The sequence below is a fragment of the Panthera leo genome, chromosome D4 (genome assembly GCF_018350215.1).
Source record: "Panthera leo isolate Ple1 chromosome D4, P.leo_Ple1_pat1.1, whole genome shotgun sequence".
Classification (NCBI taxonomy): Eukaryota; Metazoa; Chordata; class Mammalia; order Carnivora; family Felidae; genus Panthera; species Panthera leo.
Genome location: NC_056691.1, coordinates 55,963,265 through 55,987,207, shown reverse-complemented (window position 1 = coordinate 55,987,207; position 23,943 = coordinate 55,963,265). Strand labels below are relative to the sequence as shown.

At 41.3% G+C, this 23,943-nt stretch overlaps 1 protein-coding gene across 3 annotated transcripts in view; it reads right to left on the bottom strand.

Moving 5' to 3' along the window:
- Positions 1–148: 148 nt before the first annotated feature.
- Positions 149–23,943, bottom strand: part of UBAP1 (ubiquitin associated protein 1) — a 55,714-nt gene continuing 31,919 nt past the window's right edge. For all 3 annotated transcript variants that reach the window (XM_042914101.1, XM_042914100.1, XM_042914102.1), the window contains 5 exons: positions 17,183–17,307; positions 11,181–12,116; positions 2,160–2,342; positions 1,338–1,439; positions 149–759 (listed from right to left, as the gene is read on the bottom strand). In XM_042914101.1, the coding sequence (XP_042770035.1) occupies positions 619–759; positions 1,338–1,439; positions 2,160–2,342; positions 11,181–12,116; positions 17,183–17,307 (1,487 nt within the window). In that variant the 3' untranslated portion in view covers positions 149–618. The remainder of the gene's footprint in view (positions 760–1,337; positions 1,440–2,159; positions 2,343–11,180; positions 12,117–17,182; positions 17,308–23,943) is intronic.

Below are 23,943 nucleotides of genomic sequence, written 5' to 3'. Positions count from 1 at the left end.
AAACCAAGCCAAAAGAAACAGGCTGGGGCAGGGAAGCATGGTAACTGCCTGGCAGAAGAGGCAAACTCAGCGCCCCATGGGGAAAAGGGCATTTTTTGCACCTCAGAGACATTGCAGAACCAGTGTAACACTAAGATTTTGTTGAAAGAAAAAAAAAAAAAAAAAAACCCTGGAAGAACCTTTCAATTGCACTCAACCTGGATCAGAGTTCAGTCCACCAGTGCAGGGGAGGGAAGCATCTAGCCCTAAAGCAGCAGAGTCTGGCCCTCCCACCCCTTCTTCCTGACTCCTTTTGGCAGCTGGGCCAGGTTTCGGCTGAGGACATACAGACCCCAGAAGGACCAGGGAAGTCTCTCTGGAGGGCCAAGGTGGGAAGGTCACTTCTCAAAATACAAATACATTTAATATGGAAGGAGCCAGAGCAGTTCTGGAGGCATTCACATGCCCAAATCTTCCCTACTTTCTCCCCAGCTCAGACTGGCAAGCACAGTCTCCACGCCTGACCTTCCACCCCCAAAAGAAAATCGGGAAGTGTGTCCCTTCTCCTTCCCCACACATGGGATCCTCAGGGCCTCCTGCGGGGGTGGTTCCATGGCAGGGCCTACGCAGCGCCTGGTCTCAGCTGGCTCCTGCCCGAGCCATGAGGTCTTCCAAAGCATTGTCCTGGTCATTGTTGTGTAGTAGCAGAACTTCCTTAATGTCTTTCAGTTCAAAGCCCATTTCCTTAAATTTGCTCATTAACTGAAGAAACTCCATCATCTAAAGGACAAAATAGAAGAAAGATTGAAGAAAGGGGTCTGGCCACATAGTAGGGTAGAGGAATGTGTATGTAGGGGGCTGCTTGGGGGAGTCTGCATTTTTTGCCAGAGCCTCATGAGGTCCCCCAACAAGCACAAGGGGGCTGTAGAGGAAGCCAGGCAGACAGGCTGATGCCACAGCCTATCATCCTTCAGGAACTATGCCCAGTTCCAACTCCTGCTGTCTCATTTGCATCCCACTAACCAAAATCCACACTCAAGGCAGGATACTGAACCCAGAAACAGCCAGGAAGCAGGCTGGGCAAAGTGACTAGCAATCTCCTCAGTCATCCAGAAGTACGGCTTTTTGCCCAGGTCATTTCCCCTTCCCTTCCCTGGGACTCTAGATAATCTTCAACCCAATACTTCATCAAGCCTCTAACAACCCCAACTATCCAAATGCTGTCTGGACACTTAAGAAATTATGTATTTTGACTACCTCTGCCTGCACTCACTAGTAGGGAAAGGTGATTCTTGGACAGGAGACACTACTTTGTCCCTCCTTTCCAGAGGGTTCCCTTGAGGCACAAAGGGTCCTACCTTTTCCTCTGAACACTGGTGCATTTCCAGAGCCTCTTCCACTAAAAGAGGATCGAAGCCCTTCTCACAGAGCTGTCCATGTGCAAAGAGATAGTCGAGAATCTTAAAAAAAGAAAAAGGTTTGAGCACTTATCACCACTCTTGCCTGAGTTTCCCAAGAGTCTTAAGCCAGTAAGGGTGACGTCTGCTTCCCACCTGGCTATTAGATCCTGGATAGGACTTGAATTTGTATTGTGAACTGCATCCAACACAGTAGGACCTCGGTGACTATTTGCTGAAAAGACAGGCATACCCTTCTAAACATGAGTAGCCATTTTTCAAAGGAGTTCCTGTCACAGCTGACTCATATCTCCCAGAATGTCAACTCCACAGACTGGGCAGAATATACTAACAAATAGCCCAAATCACAAAATGCCAAGATTTAGGTCTCCAGTACCCCATTTTGGAACACTCTGGGCATCTATGACAGGATAAACATTTCTGGGAGGAGACATCAGACCATATCTCAAGACTAGTGTGCCCTTTCAGGAGGGGCAGAGAACAGTCCAACGGCTCCAATGCACCCTTTCCTCTAGGCTTTTCTCTAGCATAGGTCCCAGGGCAGCCCCCAAAGCAGAAGCACTACTGCTGAGGCTGCTACTTTCTCCAAAAATATTGCCCTGAGTCCCGCCAACTCACAGGAAAGGACGCTGGGGCTAGGAGTCTGATGGGGCTCTAGGATATAAGCAGGACATTACTCCAGCCCCAGAGGTCTAGGACCTCTCTCCAGGCTGACCACTCACCACCCACCCCACGCCAACCCCCAGCCAACCAACCACTCACCTGCTCAATATTCTCTCCTTTCTTCTTCATGGCTCTCAGGACACACTCATATGAGTAGCCCATGTTGACCACGGTCTCCACACACTGCCGCTCACTGGGGGACAGTGTCTGCAGTTCAGAATAGGCCTGGGGACAGCTGGGAGTGTTGGGCACTTGTGACATTGAGAAATTAGGAGGTGTGACCTGGTGGTGGAGAAACCAGAGGATCAGGCAGGAATAAAGACAACTGGGGCCCCAGAAGACATGTCCCCTAAGTAGCCCAGTCCAGGGGCTTGCTATTTCTGACACTTACCACATTCCCAAACAGTTGACCTGGTAGAAAGGGCCAGATTGCTGGCCAGACATCCTAAAGATGGGTGAGGAAAAGAAAAGCTGGGAAGACACCTGCAATTGGATTGTCCTCTGCCCTCATCCCAGCTTGCAGAATAAGAAAATACTACAAGAGCTACATGCCCTTCTATGTTCAAATCCCTTGGGCTTGAATTGGAGAAATAAGTTCTGAGGCTGCCCATGGGACTGAGGGCAAGATGGCTGCTATGATTTCTCTCCAGGGCTCCATTATCCCTTTCACAGGTTGTGCTTCAGAGTCATAAAAGGTTCATTCACCTCAGACACCCCTAACTCTGGGGCTCTTTCCCAACAATGTCTCTATCCCTGCTTCTATCCCTGGGCTGGGCAGAGACTGCGAGTGCTGTTGCCCTGCACCACAAGCTACAAGGCTTCAATTCCCTGCTACAGCTGCCAATACTGAAGGACTATTAGCCATACCAGGCTGGGCCCTCAAAAAATGGAATGTGTACTCCAGGGCCCTGCTTCTACTGTCCTGCAGGCAGCCTGCTACATGCCCTAGGACTCTATTAGCCTCAGTCGGATTGATGGGTAGAACTCTTTCTACCCCTTCTGATAATGACTCAGGCCCAAGGCATGAAGGCTGCTCACTCCCAGGCCTAAGGACCAAACCACAATGGAACAAGGTCATAGTTTAGCCCAGCTCCCAAGAACCAGGGAAAGTATTCCAACAGAATTCTTACTTCCTTTGGGGGGAGGGAGGGTGTGCTTAAGAAGCAGGGAACTCAGCTCCCCCCCACCCTCCGCCCCATCCTAGAAAGACATTCAAAGTTAATAGCTATAACCAGATACTTTCCTCAAAGTCAGTTGGGAAAAGCCAAAACTATAGGCCTTAAAGCTCACGGTTTCCTCTTATCCATCTCACCCACAGCACACCCCTGGCAGCCTAGTCACAGGGCTCACTCATTGAGTTACAGGAGTCACAACAGGGCAGAGACTGGATCAAACCAGTCTGGTACTTCGCAGGTCCCAACAAATCTCTCTTCAGGGTCAGGGTCTAACTGGGCTTGAGAATACCAAAAGCCAAATATGATTAATCATACTGCTGGCACAGTACTTATCACAGTATTGGTGTTTACAGGCCCTGCTCATCAATTGTTGAATAAATGGAGGTCTATTAGGATTTTTTTTTTTTTTTTTTTTTTTTGAGAGCAAGTGGGGGAGGAGCAGAAAGAAAGGAAGAAAGAGAATCTTAAAAAGGCTCCAAGCATGGAGCCTGATGCAGGGCTCAATCCCACAACCATGAGATCAAGACCTGAGCTGAAATCAAGTCAGATGCTTAGCCACCCAGGTGCTCTGGTCTATTAGGATTTCAAAGGGGGAATTTAATTTAACACAGCAAATTGACACTGATTCTCCCTCCCCAAAACCCACTACAATGATAATAAAACTATTAATCTTTAAGGTCAAAAAAAGAGGGAACAGCAGTGGACAATATATTTCAATGAAATATTAGAACATGGAATGCTAGCAGAAGCAGTGAAGTTGTAAGTAAGTGGGAGAAAGAAGAGTCAGTCCACCAGCCTTTCAAAACTCCTGAGAGGGGTTCAGCATTTGGAAGCACCAGGTACTGTTGTGATAAGGCAAGGACACAAAGTGAGTGATTAGAGCGATAAGACCCTCAGGGAAAACCTTCCCCACCTGACCCTCACCCTCTTCAGGGGGGCAGAAAGTTCAGTCTCTAGCACTAAAATATGGATACAAGGGATGGCATATGACAAAATGAGCTATAAGAACAAAGAGGGAATTTAAGTAAAAATCCTATACACCAGACTTCCCCAACCTTCCTTAACCCTCAAGCAGAATTCTCAGGTGAAACTGTAAGCCTCCAAAACCTTCACATGTTGACACTTTGCAGAGCCCCCCAAAGCCTACTAACCTTCAACCTACAGTGAAACTTAGTGATTGGCAAGTACACCCCAACACACACATTTTCCCCTCTGCTGATTTTTTTTTAAGTGCCTCGCTCTTAAATGTGAATACAAAGCCAGAGATCCCAAACCAAGAGAGAGAATAGACAAAGCACTTGGAATTTAAAGTATGGTAAAGTAAAATTTTATTTAAAAGATTGTGAGATTTTTAAAAAACGATTATAAGACAGTCAAAGATATATCCAGAAAGTAAAACATAAAGACAAATAGATAAGGGGCATCTGGCTGGCTCAGGCAGTAGTAGCACGTGACTCTTAATCTCTGGATCATGAGTTAGAGCACCACACTGGGTGTAAAGATTACTTAAAAAATAAAAACCTAAAAAGTCTCCTCTTTTAAAGAAAAAGAAAAGGACAGGAAACAAAAGGATAGCACATTAGAACAACAGTCAAGGAGGTCCAATATCCAGTTACAGGAATTCCAGAAAAAAACAAAATATTAATAAAAGAAAAAAAATCTCAAACAACAGATGTTGGCGAGGATGCAGAGAAAGAGGAACCCTTCTGGTGGGAATGCAAACTGGTGCAGCCACTCTGGAAAACAGTATGGAGGTTTCTCAAAAAAATTAACAGTAGAACAGTAGAACTACCCTATGACCCAGCAATTGAACTATTTGGTATTTATCCAAAGGATACAAAAATGCTGGTTTGAAGGGGCACGGGCACCCCCATGTTTATAGCAGCACTATCGACAATAGCCAAAGTATGGACAGAGCCCAAATATCCATCGCCTGATGAATGGATAAAGAAGATGTGGTATATATATTCAATGGAATATTACTCAGTGATAAAAAGGAAATCTTTTTTTTTTTTTTTTTTTAATTTTTTTTTTTTTTTTTCAACATTTATTTATTTTTGGGACAGAGAGAGACAGAGCATGAACGGGGGAGGGGCAGAGAGAGAGGGAGACACAGAATCGGAAACAGGCTCCAGGCTCTGAGCCATCAGCCCAGAGCCTGACGCGGGGCTCGAACTCACGGACTGCGAGATCGTGACCTGGCTGAAGTCGGACGCCCAACCGACTGCGCCACCCAGGCGCCCCAAAAGGAAATCTTACCATTTGCAACAACATGGATGGAACTAGAGCGTATTATGCTAACCAAAATAAGTCAGAGAAAGACAAATATCATGTGATTTCACTCATGTGGAATTTAAGAAATGAAACAGATGAACATAGGGGAAGGGAAACAAAAATAAGACAAAAACAGAGAGGGAAACAAACCATAAGGGACTCTTAAATACAGAGAACAAACTGAGGGTTGCTGGTGGGGTGTTGGGTATGGGGATGGGCTTAGATGCGCGGTGGGCATTAAGGAGGGTACTTGTTGGGATAAGCACTGGGTGTTATACAAAAGTGATGAATCATTAGATTCTATTCCTGAAATCATTATTACACTATATCTTAACTAATTTGGATTTAAATTTTTTTTTTAAATCTCAGATTTTTTAAAAACTGAGCTGAGCCTTATGAAAGGATCTAGGAGGGCCTAGTAGCACAATAAATGAACAAGGCACAGCACACCATGAGTAAACTTCAAATCTCCAGAAATGAAGATCCCAAAATCTATTTGAGCAGGTGTTGGTTGGAAGAACACAGAGAAGCACAGGAATGCTAGAAAGCAGTGGAGCTTATACTTCAATAAAGTTTCTTTAAAAAGAGAAGGAACAATGTCTTGAAAATTCTTAAAGGGAAACAATCTTCAACTAAGAAATCTAAATCCATCCAAACTATCATTAGCACATAAGGTTAAAATTAAGACATTTCTGGACACTCAAGGACTCAAAACTGATAGGTTACCCAGTGTGTTTGGATGTGTCAGAATGAGAAAATTATCATTGGGTCTCTGATCGCTCTCTTGGGAGCATTTGGACAAAACTGGAAACAAATACAAAGAAACTATGCAGAGGAGCACCTGGCTGGCTCTGTCCATAGTGCATGTGACTCAATCTTGGGGTTGTGAGTTCGAGCCCCATGTTGGGGGGCAGAGAATACTTTAAAAAAAAAAATCTTCAAAAAAATTTTTGTGACTTTTTTTTTTTTTAAAGTATCCTCTACCCCCAACATGGGCTTGAACTCACAACCCTGAGATCGAGTCACATGCTCTACCAACTGAGCAAGCCAGGTGCCCCAAACTGCAAATTTTTTAAATGGAGTAACTTATGAGAAAAAACTGCAAAATTAAAAAAATATATATATCACAATACAGTATCTGAATTTGACAATAAATATTTACCCAATCATAATAATGTGAACAGCACCATTAGTTTACCAAGTTTTGTGATATAATTATGATGGAAGCTATAGGAAGAAGGTAGAGGAGCTATTATAAAAGCTAAATCCTCAACTATAACAAAGTATAAAACTGTCTAAAACTGATAAATTTAGGGGGCACCTGGGTGGCTCAGTCAGTTGAGGGTCCAAATTTGGCTCAGGCCATGATCTCGTGGTTCATGAGTTTGAGCCCCACATCAGACTCGCTGCTGTCAGCACAGAGCTGGCTTCAGATCCTCTGTCCCTCTCTCTGCCCCTCCCCCACTTGTGCTCTCTCAAAAATAAACATCTAAAAAGAAAGAGTAAAATAAAATTAATTTAGAAAAAGCAACATAAGCACTTTATTTAGAAATACATAGATAAATCCCAGCAGAAATAGCTTAAAGAGTCCAAAGTGCCTAACTAAAGGAAGCAAAACTGGAGCTGGGGAGTGGTGAGTCAGGGAGCTACTGTTCTTCAATATGACTTGATTGGGGTGCCTGGCTGGCTCAATCAGTAGAGCATGTGACTCATGACTCTAAGGTCATGAGCCTTACATTGGGTGCAGAGATAAATAAGTAATTTAAAATAAATAGGGGCCCCTGGGTGGCTCAGTAGGTTAAAGCATCCAACTCTTGATTTCTGCTCAGGTCATGATCTCACAATTCATGAGATCGAGCCCCACATCAGGCTCCCCACTGACAGCATAGAGCATGCTTGGGATTCTCACTCTCTCCCTCTCTCTCTGCCCCTCTCTGACTCACTCATGCACACCATGCACTCTCTCTTTTTCAAAATAAACAAACTTAAAAAAAAAAAAAACTAGAGGGGCACTTGGGTGGCTCAGTTGATTAAGCATCCAACTCAGGTCATGATCTCGCAGTTTATGAGTTCAAGTGCCACATAGAGCTCTGTGCTGACAGCTCAGAGCCTGGAGCCTGCTTCACATTCTATGTCTCCCTTTCTGTCTCTGCCCCTCCCCCACTCATGCTCTCTGTCTCTCTCTTTCTCCTCCTCAAAAATAAAACATTAAAAAAAATTTAGGGGCGCATGGCTGGCTCAATCAGTTGGGTGTCCAACTTTGGCTCAGGTCATGATCTCACAATTTGTGGGTTCAAGCCCTGCATCAGGCTCTGTGCTGACAGCTTAGAGCCTGAAGCCTGCTTCAGATTCTGTGTCTCCCTCACTCTCTGTCCCTCCCCCACTCATGCTCGCTTGCTCTCTCTCAAAAATAAAGATTAAAAAAAAAATTTTTTTTTAATTTTCATTTAAAAAAATCTAGAGATACAGGGGCACCTGGGTGACTCAGTTGGTTAAATGGCCAACTTCAGCTCAGGTCATGATCTCACGGTTTAGGAGTTCGAGCCCCACGTTGGGCTCTGTGCTGACAGCTCAGAGCCTGGAGACTGCTTCGGATTCTGTGTCTACCTCTCTGACCCATTCCCACTCATGTGTTCTTTCTCTCTCTCTGTCTCTCTGTCTCTCTCTTCCCCCCTCCTCAAAAATAAACATTAAAAAAAAATATCTAGAGACAACAGAAGGATTTGTAAGTATTAAAGCAATGGCAACAGAAGAAATGATAAACAGATGTGAACACATAAAAGTTAAGAGAGTATATGTCAAAAAAATTTTTAAATACACTTTTGGAGGGCACCTGGGTGGCTCAGTCAGTTAAGCATCTGACTCTTGCTTTTGGCTCAGATCATGATCTCACAGTTCTCTCTCCCCTCTATCTCCACCCCTGCACATACACATACACACTCTCCTGCACATACACACTCTCTCTCAAATAAATATGTATTTTTTAAATAATAAAATATACTTCCAAAGCAAACTGGCACTACTAATGCTTACTGGCCAAATTAGTAAATTCAGAAGTATAAGGAAAAGGCAAAGTATTTTGCTGAATCAACTGTGTAAGAGTAAGAAATGTATCCATACCCAGAGAAAGAGAACCCCAATGGCAGAGTGAGACTAACCAGTGAGCAGAGCCAGGTCCACAAAAGGCTGACATAGAGTAAGAAAAGCATGGCTAGGGCTAGGTCAGGCAGTTCTATGCTGGTCTCAGAAGAAGGGCGTATTACAAGATTATTCTTCTAAAGCTAATCCACAGACTTCTCAACTTCTAAGATTAGTTTATATAAACACTAAAACATGGAATCAGAATCTGAAAAGTGAGACCCAAACATCAGGCCTAAAATAGCCAACAAGAACTAAATTCCAAGAACACTTCCCTGAGTTCCTATATAAACAGTGTATACAGGCCAGTTAACTCCTTTACTCCCCTCCCCCATCCTCAAGTCACTAACTATCCTGAAGAGAAGTGCTTTGTTCTCACCATGGGCCTCAAAAACTCACACTAAGATCAAGGGCCAGGATGGAAATCAGGCTTTGCTTCTTGGGGATAAGGGCCATGACTTCCTTGGAAAAACACCAGAACTTCAATTCTGTTTATTTGCCCCTTGAAGGCAGAAAATCCCAAACCAGCAAGAAGCAGGTCCCCTTCCCACCCTGAAATGGATGGGCCCAAAAGAAACTCCACAATCAGGTGGGTCAGAGAATGACAGGCGTTCTGGTCTGAGAACCATTTAGTTTATCAGCTTTGGTCTCTAAATGGTCACTGTAATTTTAAGGGGGGTTGGGGGTGGGGGACTTGAGGCTGAGGATCCCTAATCTTTCCCAGAGTGCTTTTAATTTCTCCACAGCATACACTGAATCCTGACCAGGGCCCAAAACCGGACCAGGAGGAATTAGGATGAAGTCCATTCCTAGGAGATAACACTAGAGTGTCATGCACTATCAAGTTTATCTGGGACACGGGGTGCCTGGCAGGCTGTCAGTGGAGCATGTGACTCTTGATCTCGGGGTTGTTGGTTTGAGCCCCACGTTGAGTACAGAGAATTACTTAAAAAATAAAATCTTTAAAAAAAATTTATCTGGGACAAGGTCTATGGAAGTTTATAAACAAAAGTGAGTTCTATGACAGTGGGAGCACTCACAGAGACAGTCATTTACCAAGAATGCTACTGCTGGGACTTTAGGTACTTACTGTAAAGTATCCCAAGGCTCATCTTTCTACCAGCTAATACCAGGCTTATTATGGTCTCTGACAGATATCCCACTAATATAATCAGGCTCCTCTCTGGCTCTAAATAAATAGTCTCTTGATATGTTGTCATTTAAAAAATCTGTGAGCTGGTATAGCCAAAAGTTCTTGGACTTCTAGGATTTCTATTCTAGAACGCAATGTATTATCCTGTGCTGCTTGAAACCACATCAAAAGCCTACCCTTTATGACAAAGGACTTACAACTTTTTTGAATATGACAAAATCAGATTTTCAGTGTAATACAAGTTGCAACTTTTATCATTAATCCATCTTTCAACATTAATCTGAATTCCAACCTTCCCCTCTCCCTCCCTTTGTAGGGATTCTTACTAGTGAGCAAAAAAGGGGGGATTACAGGATTTAAATCTGAAGGTTTTGGGGGCACCTGAGTGGCTTAGTAGAGCATCTGACCCGACTTCAGCTCAGGTCATGATTCCAGGGTTGTAGGATAGAACCCCAAGTATGGCTCCACACTGAGTATGGAGCCTGCTTAAGATTTTCTCTCTCTCTCCCCCCCCCCCTTTCTCTACCCCTCTCCCCAACTCATGCTCTCTCTCTAATAAAAAAATAAATAAAATCTGCAGGTTTAAAAGTGACAAATTTCTACCTTTTGCTCGGACTTCTGATTCAAATTATCTCCCAGTTACTAAGGCACCACGCAGTCTGCAGAACCATAACCAAGTTAGGTAAATTATAGTACACACAAGAACCAACCTTCTGGGCAGAATGAGAAGGAAAGAGGAAAGCAGGGACAAGATACAATGAGGAGTACCAAGCAACCTTCAAAAAAATGAATAAAGTAGGAAAAAGTAAATAAAAAGTTACAAAGAAAGAAAGCCTTTTTTAAAAAAGGCAGCAGAGAAAGAAACAAAGTAATCAGAAAAACACCATTCATGCATGATATACATTATCTTTTTGAAGGAAAGACCAAAAAGATGCAGGTAGGAACAAGCAAACGTTAACCAGGCAAGCTCCTGGTTACTAACACTCCTTTGACCTCAGGAAACTAACCAGAACATACATAAGCAAAGTCCATACAGCCACGTCCCATCTTATCCTAAACCTTAAAAAGAAGATTGTGAGGTGACAACTGTTAGGTAGAATTTAGAAATCTCTGGGGACTCCTGGGTGGCTCAGTCAGTTGAGCGTCTGACTTCAGCTCAGGTCGTGATTTCGCGATGAGTTTGAGCCTCACATCAGGCTCTCTGCTGTCAGTGCAGAACCCACTTCTGATCCCCTGTGTCTCCCTCTCTCTACCCCTCCCCCACTCATGCTGTCTCTCCTTCCCTCTCAAAAATAAACATAAAATAAAAAAGAACTTAGAAATCTTTGGAGCTCTAATTCGGAGGGAATTTTTTCCCCAAGAGGGATTTAAAAGGCTTACCGTGGGACCTGTATTTGGAGGTGATGATTCTTCTGTGCACACAGACAAGACAGAGAGGGAAGGCATCTGGGAGATCAGATCTGAGGGAGTCAGGGTTGGCACCTCTGTGCCACTGTCTAAGTTCAAAGCTGAAAGCCCAAGAGTATGATGCCCATTGAGCTCACTGGCACTGCTTTGGGTGGAAGGCTTTAGGGAATTCCGGAAGGTGCCATTGCGGAGGCAGGATGTGCTATGGAAAGTGCTTGCCAGCTTGGCTGTCTTCTGATTGCTATCATCAGAGTCAAGTTTGGGAAAGGATAGGGATTTGATATTGCTTACTGCAGGAATGGGGGGGAGGGACACTTTGGAAGACAGCGACATCTTTTCACAGTTGCCCAACTGTGGTAAGGTTATAAAGCCATTGGGTTTGTGAAGAGGCTTGATATCTAGGGTTGCCCGCTCCAGGGATGCCAGGACCTCCTCATCCTGTAACACAGACCCAGAGCCTCCTCTGGGCAAGTTATTGTCCAATAACTGAGCCATAATCGGTCCAGTGGTTCCTACCAGAATGTTTCTCAGCTCTTCCTTCTCATCAATAGTTTTTAACTCCAGATTATCAAATGGGTCTTCTTCACACTCAAAGTCAGCAGGATTGAAATCTGCCTTTGTGTGGGGTGGGCTGAGAACTTTCTGTTTCGTGGCACTGCTGCTGACCCGAGTCGGGGTGAGGATGCTGTTGTGCTGTAAGCTGGCAAGGATGGGGTTAATAGGAGGTGGCATTGTGGCTGTACTGTGAGTCTTGGAGAAGCTCATTTTGCTGTCGCCCTCTGGGCCACTCTTAGAATTCACTTTAGTTTCTACTTCCTCAGCCTTACGCTCTGCTTCCCGCTGGGCTTCTTGGATTTTCTTAATATCTTCAGCCCACTCAATAGTTTTCTTTTCCAAGGAGAAGTCATACTGCAAAGATATAGCACAGAAAGGAGGTGTGAACCCAGGTGACTGCCCTTCCAACTCAATTCCTCCAGAGAATTCACTTCTTCCTCACACCAGCAAAAGAGATCCATTCTAGGCAGCATATAAGGTGTATGGAACCATCCCCAGTCAGGAAAACTAAGGCTTCCTAATCTCCTTATATGGTTTAATCAAACTACACTCCTAGATTACATCTAGAAAAGAACTAGAGTTCCCACCACCTCTAATCCTATATAACAGGCCAAAGGTACCCTGCCAAGTACTCCCCGCCTTCCTTCTCTCCCCTCAGATCATTTTCCTTTCTAGAATTCTTCATTGGTGGCCTAGGCAGAGCTCAGTGGCCACCTCTAAAGCTTTCCTGATGGCCTGTTCCTTCCTCTGAACTCTTACATAGCATCTGTCTCTATCGTGTGACACCAAGCACAAGTGACCGCATGTAGATTTAATCTTTAATTTTTTCCTAAACATTGTCCCCAACAATATCACAAACCTCTGGTGGGCAGCTACTGGGCTTTAGACCCTCTTGGAGTCTGTTATCTAGCACAATGCCCTAGATAAATCCTGCTCAATAATAACAGCCCCTAACATTTAAAAAGCACTTACCAGGTACCATGCAAGATTCTACGCACTTTGTATGTATTAACTCTGGATCTTTTAAACAACCCTTTAAAGTACCTACCTAAAAGTAGGTATTATTGTTACCCTCACTTTACAAGAGCTTGCCCAACGTCATAAAGCTGGTAAGTGGTAAAGCCTGGATGTGAATCCAGGCAATTGACTACAGATTCTATGTTCTTAAACCACTACCTATTAAGTTATAATGAAGATTGTACTCTAAATACAGGAAAACTTCTTAATAAGAAATCTAGAAATATTCATATCAGGATTTTACAGTGCAAACTGCATAAGGATTCACTTCATGGTTGGCTCCTTAACAGTACCTTCGAGTATATCTCAATTTACAAGAACTTCCATTTGCATACTTGGAAAAAAAATGATTACATAAAACAAAATTCACCTTGGACAGGAGAAAACAAAACTTTTGGTGTTGACTCTAAAGCCTCAGAACTAAACAACGTCTGTGTGCACATTCAAGACTTCAGAGATTAAAAAAAAAAAAAAAAAAAAAGGTGGGGGGGGGAGGGGCGGGATGGAGAGGAAAGGGGCCTATATGCTCAGACCAGAGTTTTAGAGTACAAGAAACACAATAAAGTGTCTCTGGTCATCCCCAAGTCTTTCAGTTCAAACAACACAAGAGAAGCCTGGAAATGCACATGTCAAGAAGTTTGTTTATACCCCTGGGCACCTGGCTGGCTCAGTCAGTGAAGCATGTGACTCTTGATCTCAACCCCCATGTTGGGTATAGAGGTTACTTTAAAAAATTTTTTTCTCTTGAATCTTAAAAAAAGAAAAAAAAAGGAAAGGAAGGAAGGAAGAAAAAGAAAGAAAGAAAGAAAGAAAGAAAGAAAGAAAGAAAGAAAGAAAGAAAGAAAGTTCATTTACATCCCTAAGCCAGCTGCTGAGCCCCAGAAAGGCACCTTGTGATCATGGTACTGCCTTTCTACCACTAACGGTAGTGAAAAAACAGCACTGGGCAAAGACTGCTGCTTCTAACTGTGGAGTAAATCCAATTTTGCACCTGGCTTCTTCCACCAAATACGGCCTGTAACCAACTTCCCACCGCCTGTAAACACGGGTCCCTAAAATTTTACTCTCAAGAACTGGAAATTTATCTCCTTTTTTTGTAAAACCTTTATTGACTTTCATTTTTTAATTACCATAGTAAATACAGAATACTTGGAACACAGGAAAAACAGTAGAAATGTTACAGTGAAAAACTGTGATTTGAGTGTACAAATAAATAATAACAGCATCAAATATTTATGGAGTATCAGAAACCAGAATATGCATTATAAATGCATTATCTTATTTAATCCTCATAACAACCTTAAATGCTAATTATCCCCATTTTACAAATAAGGAAATGGAAGCTTGAAAAGTGTAAGAAATCTGTACAAGATTACACAGCTATTACATGGCAATTCCAGCTCATGAATGAGTGATACCAAATTCTGCTCTAAATCGAAACTGACAGCCATTCCCCACTACTGTGACCACCACCAATATGATATTCAGTGAAAGCTTTCTAGACCCAGGGTGCATGGATTATTTATATATGTTTTACTAGATCACTTTGATGAATGTTTAACTGAAAAATTGAGTTTGTACTGTCATGTATGGGCAAATATGACAAAGTTACAGGAAGCGTCAAGGTATCTATATGTCTAGGACTCTAGGTCTGACTCTTCTCTGAATAGGAAGGAGACCAGTACCAATACCACAACCAAATCCCCCATGGAGACCCAGAGTGTCAAAGTTTAAGGGTACTGTGTGCAATTACAGAACAAAAATATTTCAACTGTCCCACACAAGAATGGAGCTCATATCTCCTCTTTTGTTATTAGTGGGTGCTATGAATATAGTGAGCACAGCACCATGCACTTATTAATGCTTTATGCTGATCAAATAAATAGAAAATTCCCAGCAATGCCTAAAATAGCAGCAATTTGGGATTCAAAACAATTTTTCTGGATGAATCAATGAAGCAGTGAATAATATGAGAACTATTAAAAGAAAATGGAGATGTTTTTTAACACTATTGTTAACAGTATCCTGCACACAGAGAGGTATTTACTAATACTTGCTATCGCCAATAAAAAAGTCACCAGGTAGGGCACCTGGGTGGCTCAGTCAGGTAAGCGTCCAACTCTTGGTTTCTGCTCAGGTCATGATCTCACAGTTTATGGGTTCAAGCCCCCACATCGGGCTCTGGTGCTGACAGTGCAGAGCCTGCTTGGAATTCTCTCCCTCTCTCTCTGCCTCTCCCCGAGTCGTGCTCACGTGCGTTCTCTCTCTCTCAAAATAAATAAATAAGCATTTTTTTTAAAAAGTCACCAGGCAAAGAGAACAATGTAAAACTTTATATGGGATATCTGTGTCTCTTCTGGCTCAATAAATTCTCCATACACAATAGGGATAGCAATTCAGTATTTGAAAATATGTAAGATATTAAATATCATTAGTAATTAAGGAAACACACATCAAAACCACAATAAGAGACCCACTGTAAACTCCAAGGATGTATATAACCAAAAAGATAGATTAGAAGAGTTGGCAAGGATGTGGATAAACTGAAACCCTCACACACTGTGGATAGATTGTAAAATGGTGCAGCCACTTGGGAAAATAGTCTAGTGGTTCCCCAAAAGGTCAAACGTAGTTACCATATGACAACCCAGCAATTCCACTTATATACCCAAGAAAATTGAAAGAATATGTCTACACAAAAACCTATATACAAACGTTCATGCCACCATTATTCATAATAAACAAAAAGTGAAAACCACCAAAATGTCCATCAAGCAATGAATGGAAAAACAAAACGTAGTGTTATCAATACAACAGAACATTATAAAGTCATAAAAATGAATGACATACCAACACTTCATTCATTACACATTGATAAACCTTGAAAACATTATGCTAAAGGAAAAGAGTCAATCACAAAAGACTATCTACTGTATTATTCCACTTATATGACATGTCCAATATAGGCAAATTCATAAAGACAAAGTAGATTTAGTGGTTTCGAGGGGCTAGGGTGAGAGGGAATGACTGCTAATGGCACTGCATTTCTTTTGGGGGGATGAAACTACTTAGGAATAAGACAGTAATAACGGTTATACACTCTGAATATACTAAAAACCATTTATGTGCAAACCTAAAAAGGCAAATTTCAAGGTATATGAATATCTTGATAAAGCTATTATTCTAAAAAATGTAACTATAGTTCTCCCATTATAATTACTCACTGCATTTAGACTGGAAGATAAATATTTCTTAGAGTAACATGTTGGTGCCTTAGAGAATCTCCCAGAAACAAAACTCCTTTGCCAGAAAGCTGTATTTTTTTTAAATCTTAAGTCACAGGAAGAAGTGTTTGATGGATAGTCAAAAGAGTTCCCATGTGACTCTTTCTCTAAACTGTAAGCTCCTTGAGGACAGTGATTAAGGTATTTATCTCTATCCCCAGCCCTAGTGGAACACTACTCAAAAGCAGGCATTCAGTAAATGTGTACTGAAGGAAGAAAGGAAGTCACAAAACATAAGGCTATTTGCTGCTTTCAAGAAGTAATTCTGTACATTTATACATAACTGCACTTTAAAGATGAGAGGATTAAGAAGCTATTGAAGAGGTGGCATTTAAGCACAGTCTAGAAGAATAAGCAGATTTTAACAGGTAGACAGCTTTCAGTACAGTGAGGAAGAGGAAAATATTCGAAGTGGAGGTAACAGCTCATGAGAAAAAACATAGTACAGATAGGTAATATACACGGTATATTCAATGAATTGGCAGTAACCTGGTATGGAGGAAACATGGAGGAGATAATGAGCCGAGGTGCTTTACCACAACCTTACATCTACACTTGATTCAATAAGGACTGGTGAACCAGTGTAAGTTTTTTTTTAACAGGGATGTGACAATTTGAAACTTTAACTTAGTAGTATTATTCTAGAAACAATATGGAAAATTTAAAAAAAATGCTACAAGAAGAGGGGCCAATTAAAAAGGCTATTGCAATAGTGCAGGTGAAAAAATAAGGTTAAGGATGAACTGGATGGTAAAGGTGAGACAGCAGAGAGAAAAATATCACCTTATTTGAATGACCAAGAAGATAATGAGGACATCAAAAGAGAGAAGGAAAAGAGGCGAATGAGCAAGTCAGATGGACAATGGAGATTTGTTTCAGACAAGGCACAGAATCCCAGGAATACACAGTCTAACAGATTGCAGAAGGTCTGTAACAGATATATAAACATATGTAAGTATGTGTGTGAGAGAGACAATGTGAGCCAAGCAATAACAGTTGCTATAAAAAATACAAATAAGAGATAAGAGAATGGTTTTTTTTTCCTATTTCACTATACATCAAATTCTTACTTTTTAAATTTTTAAATGCACTAAACTTTAACTAAAAATTACCACTTACCTGTATTTCTCTGACAACCTGCAAACAATCAGGCAAGGAGAAGCCAATAGGTAGACCAACTTTAGCTGGTGTTTTGAATTTGTCTCCTATCTTAAATGGGACATCATCAAGGTAACTGAAAGTCCCTATAATCAAAAATAAAGTAGAAAATATGAGCAAAAAACTTTATTATTTGTTTTGCTATACTCTTACATCTAGGATACAACATTAAGTTATGCTAGCCTAAAACCAGAAGTTAGAGAGTTGCTTCTCTGACTGCTTACCTTCTCCTGACCCTAGATCTCCGTGCAGGGAGGAAATCCTACCTGAGCCTACTTGACCTTATAAGGGTTTATTTTCTATTATACTTAGCGAAAGAGCCAAAGTACTCACAGAAGCCTAAAAGGCCTCCCCAAAGCCCACTATCCCTCTGCCCTCAACTGTCTGTCGCCTCTAACTACACTAAATCAAGGTGATTCTCTGTCCCTCAACCATGACAGAGTCAAATCTACCTCAAAAATTCTGCAGTGGCTGCTCCCTTTATCTGGACTGTTCTCTTAGATATCCACATGACTTATTCCTTTGTCTCCTTCAAGTCTTTGTTCAAATGTCACTTTCTCAGTGACGCTTACTCTGACTATCCTATTTAAAGTTCCTATATGACCCTCACTGCAGTACTCCCATGTTACTATCTATCTTTTCCTCCACAGCACTTAGTACCTTCTAACATATTATTCATTTTTAAATTATATTTATTGTCTGTCTGGCCCAGTGGAATGTAAGTAAGCTCCTTGCAGGTAAGTATGTAAGTCTATTTTATTCACTGATACTGTCTCAAAACATACACATATTAGGCACTTCATAAATACTGAATTAATGATAGAACCTCCACAAGAGAATCTCCTTGACTAGATTTCTCTACTTCAGAAAGAATCATTTTTAATTAATACAAGGAATTACTCTACATTTTTTTAAGACTATATTCTGGAGCAGATGTGGAAATATTCAAGAACCACAACACTTATGAAAAAAGGAAAACCAGACCAGACCATGGGAATCAGAACAGGATTATCAGGAGACATAAGCCATATACAACTGAACTGCTTTAACTCCCTAAAGGTTCTCTGCCTAATAGCTGAATCATACAGAAAGACCAGGACATTATCACTGATTTATGGAGTCAGACAAAATGCGAGCAGCTCTTGTATGTAACTCTCACTAACTATACACTCCAAATTGTACATGGTTTCTTTTCTGGACCAGGTTTGGGGATAACTTACTGGCAGAACCATCACGGACAACAAAACAGTTGATAAAATTAATTCTGCTTTTTGACTATTAGTAGCTGTAAGGATTGCTTCTGGGCCTCACACTAGACAGTAGTGTATTTTCTTGAGTGCTCATGGACAGAATAAGACAATTAAACCTCTTCCATGAAGATGCCTTCTCTCCCTTTCTAAAAATTGATAGATTTCAAGACTTAACAAGCTCAAGATGTAGCTATAATCTTGTCATCATTCCCATTTCCTCAGGTAAATACTGCTCTGATACACCTGACACCCTCCATCAGGAAGAAGGTCCCTGCTCCCGCCCTTGGGAGCTAGAGTTTCTAACATATCTTCTATCCAGAATTAAAACATTTTATGCATCTCCCACTCAGCTAGCAAATTAAATTCAAAACCGTGTCCAATTTAACAATTTTTCTGGGGAATAGTTTCCTAGTGGGTCATACTTTTTTTTTTTTTTTTAACGTTTTATTTTTATTTTTGGGACAGAGAGAGACAGAGCATGAACAGGGGAGGGGCAGAGAGAGAGGGAGACACAGAATCAGAAGCAGGCTCCAGGCTCCGAGCCATCAGCCCAGAGCCTGACGCGGGGCTCGAACTCACGGACCGTGAGATCGTGACCTGAGCTAAAGTCGGATGCTTAACCGACTGAGCCACCCAGGCGCCCCTGGGTCATACTTTTAAAAGTACTGTTTTCTCAGATGGCAATGCCTGTCACATTCCCACCCCTTTCTACTTGATTATTTCTAGTCCTTTAAGAATGAGCTTTACAACTCCCTTCTCAATCTCAGAACACCCAGTTTACACCAGCACCTCAGGTTATACGACTGTGTTAAGTTTCCTTATATTCCGCCTAGAGACTGTGAGTGAGAATCTGAGTGTCCTCTAAGAAGGGATAAAAATGTTTCAAATTTATACCTCCCAATCTCAGAGTAATATCTGGCAGAAGACATGCTCAATAAAGTAAAAAACAAAGAATACATAGTCTTATGCTTCTTTCATATTTAATTCTCACCCCCATGCTAATTCACATTCAATTAATATTTATTAAAATTCAAAGTAATTTACCAAAACTGGCAAGGCTAGTCACAGAAATGTACCAGGTACCCCCACCCCTCAAAAAACTATCAGGTATCATCATAGCTTGCCAACAAAACCAAGTATTGGTTACAACACTAAAACTCTGTCACTTACAAAATTCTTTATATTATAGAGATTAAAAGGAAAGTTGTATCTAATTTTAAAAACTGGGAGGGAGGGCATCTGGGTGGCTCATCCAGTTGACTCCTGGCTTCAGCTTAGGTCATGATCGATCCCATGTGGGACTGTGTGTGGAATGTGGAGCCTGCTTAAGATTCTCTCTCTCCCCCTCTGCATCTCTCCCCTGCTTGCTCTCTCTAATAAATAATAATAAATTTATCTGCCCTCCATGAACACAGGTGCTCAAATTTTCCTGAAAGTTAAATTTTAACTTTAGCTGGTATCCTGATTAACTGGAAACAAAGTTGAAACTAGCGTTTTCTAAGAAGCACTGGAAAGATTTACAGTCAAACTAACAATCACAAAATTAAGTCTTTTGTTTAACAATGTTTATTCATTCAGGGGAGCCTGGGTGGCTCAATCAGTAAAGTATCCAACTTCGGCTCAGGTCATGATCTCACAGTTCATAAGTTCAAGTCTTGCATCAAGTTCTCTGTTGTCAGCACCCCAGAGGCCACTTCAGATCCTCTGTCCCCCCTTTCTTCCTTCCCCTCCCCCACTCTCTCTCTCTCAAAAATAAACATTAAAAAAAAAGAATGTTTATTCATTCCAAGTAGGTTTATATAACACACACACTGAAAAAAATCCTATCCATAAGATACAAGCATATATGATATATAAATATAAGAAAACTCATCCACACGAAAAGTAACAAAAAAAAATCTTTTTAAATGTTTTGCTTCTATTTGAGAGAGACAGTGAGTGATCGGGGTAGGGGCAGAAACACACAGATACAGAATATAAAGCAGGCTCCAGGCTCTGAGCTGTCAGCACAGAGCCCAATGTGGGGCTCAAACCAATGAACCGTGAGATCATGACCTGAGCTGAATTCTGAAGCTTAACTGACTGAGGCCACCCAGGCGCCCCCTAACAAAATTTTCTTAAGTGAACAGTTCTGTTAGGGCACCTGGCTGGCTCGGTGTAATGTGTAACTCTTGACCTCAAGGGAGAGATTACTTAAAAATAAAATCGTTTGAGGGGTGCCTGGATGGCTCAGTTGTATGAGCGCCTAACTCTTGGTTTCAGCTCAGGTCATGATCCCAGGGTCATGGATTGAGCCCCGAGCTAGGCTCCATGTTGAGTGTGGAGGCTGCTTAGGATTCTCTCTCTCTCCCCGTGTGTCCCTCTCCCCAGCTCATGCTCTCTCTCTCTAAAAAAAAAAAAAAAAAAATTTTAATGAAATCTTTTAGAGACACCTGGCTGGCTCAGTCAGTTGAGTGTCCAACTTCAGCTCAGGTCATGATCTCACAGTTTGTGAGTTCGAGCCCCACATCGGGCTCTGTGCTGACAGCTCATGCCTGGAGCCTGCTTTGGATGCTCTGTCTCCCTCTCTCACTGCCCCACCCCTGCTCACGTTCGCTCTGTCTCTGTCTCTCAAAAATGAATAAATGTTAAAAAAAAATTTGTTTAACGAAACCTTTTTATAAATAAATATCTTTTTTAAAAGGGCATTTAAAGAGATGGCAACAAAGCAAACAACCCTTTAACGAATATATCAAAATATGTATTTCTCATTTCTCAATACATCTTTTTTTTTTTAATTTTTTTTTTTAACGTTTATTTATTTTTGAGACAGAGAGAGACAGAGCATGAACAGGGGAGGGGCAGAGAGAGAGGGAGACACAGAATCTGAAACAGGCTCCAGGCTCTGAGCTGTCAGCACAGAGCCCGACGCGGGGCTCGAACTCACGGACCACGAGATTGTGACCTGAGCCGAAGTCGGCCGCTTAACCGACTGAGCCACCCAGGTGCCCCTACATCTTATTTTTTAAATAGATTTAATAAAAGCTCAACTACAGAGAATTAAACACTAAGACTAATAATTTTCCAGCTTACACCAAATACTTTTTACTTTCAGTCTTTTTTTTTTTTCATGTTTATTTATTTATTTTGAGAGAGAGCATAAGCAAGGGAGGGGCAGAGACAGAAGGAGAGACAGAATCCCAAACAGGCTCCACACCGTCAGCACAGACTCCAATGTGGGGATCAAACCCATAAACCGTGAAATCATGATCTGAGCCAAAACCAAGAGTCCCACACTTAAGCTACCTAGGCACCCCTTTCAACATTTATTACTGAATATCTTTCTTTTTCTGAGTATCTTTCTAAAATGTCTGGGCCTGTTTTCTTAAAATTTAGTTTAGAAAAAGAAAATTAAGTATATCTGTGATGACTGCGGCTGTGGCAGTTCCCTGAAGTCAGGTTCTGTATCGCTTTGCATTATGCCACAGAAGAGACCGGGCTGAAAATGTAGTATATCTCAGGATAAATTCTGGGAAGACTTCATTGTGTTTTCTTTCTTTCTCAATTGCTGATATACTGGTGATCCTGTGACCTGCCTGTTTCCCTGAAACAAAGTTACAATTCCAGGGAGGAGGTGGGATGAATTCTTAATGGAGGATAGAAACTGGATTATGCTTAATTCAGGTCTTACTGTAAACTCAAATTGAGGATTAAAATTTAAGTTTTTGAAAAAGAAGAACAGTAAAGACCAAACTTAAAATTAAGTGAAAAACACAATTCCATGACTGGGTATCACTACCTTAAAGCTGTGAAGTTGGCTTTAAAATTAGACACATGGACAGATAAATAGACACACACGTATACAGACACACATTAAAATTATACAGATATCTGCTATAGGATATGAAGTCACAATAAATGTTACTCACACCCTAACAACAACAGCCAGACAACCTACAAAATCAGCTTTTAAATACAGAGTGTCTGGCATTCAATCAAAAACAAGACACACAAAGAAGCAAAAAATGTAACCCATCATTAAGAGAGGAAGCAGTCATCAGACCCAAACTGAGTGATGGCCAATATATTGAAAGTATCAGAAAGGTGGTGAACATGTGTTAGCAGATGAGGAATTTCAATAAAAGGCAGAAATATAAAGAGACAAAACAATAATGCTAGAAATGAAAAATGCTGTATCAGAAAAGAAAATCTTTGACAGTTCATAACCAGGCTACAGTGATAATCAGAAGACAATACTTAGCAGAGAAAACAATCAGAGAACCTGAGGTTAGGTCAAAAGAAATTAACCAAATTGAAACACAAAGGAAAAGAAAAAAGAAAAAAATGGAACAAAGCCTTAAGAAAGCTTTAGGAGTATCAAACAGCCTAATATGTGTATGATTAGAGTTTCAAAGGTAAGAGAGAAACAATGGGGCAGAAAAATTTAAAAGAGATAATGGCTTGCAAATTTTCCCAAAGTGATAAAAGACATCCACCCACAGATCCAAAAAGTTTAGCTAACTTCAAGCAGGATAAATACACAGAAAATCACACCAAGGCACATCATGGTCAGATTGTTAAAAACAAAGAGAAAATCTTGAAAGAAGGTGGGGAGCAGCAATGATTAAATGATGGCCAATTTCTCTACATTACACTGTAAAGCATAGCTGATCAACTTTTGAAACAATTTAAATCTTTTTTTTTAATGTTTATTTATTTTTGAGAGAGAGAGCACAAGCAGAGGAGGGGCAGAGAGAGAGAGAGACACAGAATCTGAAGCAGGTTCCAGGCTCTGAGCTGTCAGCACAGAGCCCGACGTGGGGCTCAAACCCACCAACTGTGAGATCATGACCTGCGCAAAGTAGGACACTTAACTGACTGAGCCACCCCGGTGCCCCAACTTTTGAAACAATTTAAAATAAAATACCTTTCTCTATACCTCAGCAAGAAAAAGATGTCAATATCCTGGTAGAAATTAAACCAAGGGCAAAATGAACCTCCCTTAAAAACTAGCTAACTAGGGGCACCTGGGTGGCTCAGTCGGTTAAACTTCTGACCAGCTCAGGTCATGATCTCACAGTTCAGGAGTTCGAGCCCCAAATCGGGCTCACAGCCCACTTCAGATCCTCTGTCTCCCTCTCTCTCTGCCCCTCCCCAGCTTACACATGCTCTCTCTCTCTCAAAAATAAAGATTGTAAAAAAAATTTTTTTTAATTTAAAAAAAGAAAAATAAATTAGCTAAGGGCACCTAGCTGGCTTAGTCAGTTGAGCACTGTGACTCTTGATCTCTAGGTTATGAGTTTGAGCCCCATGTTGGGTGCAGAAAGAGTTTAAAAATAAAATCTTTAAAAAAAAAAGTTAGCTAAGTAAATGGTCATAAATAGGATACCCTGGCATTTCAAAGGAGAGAGTTTAGTTTCATTAAGTTATATCTTATTATACAGACTTCTTTTTTTCTAAATTAGAATCTCAGGGCATTTTCCCAGATAGTAA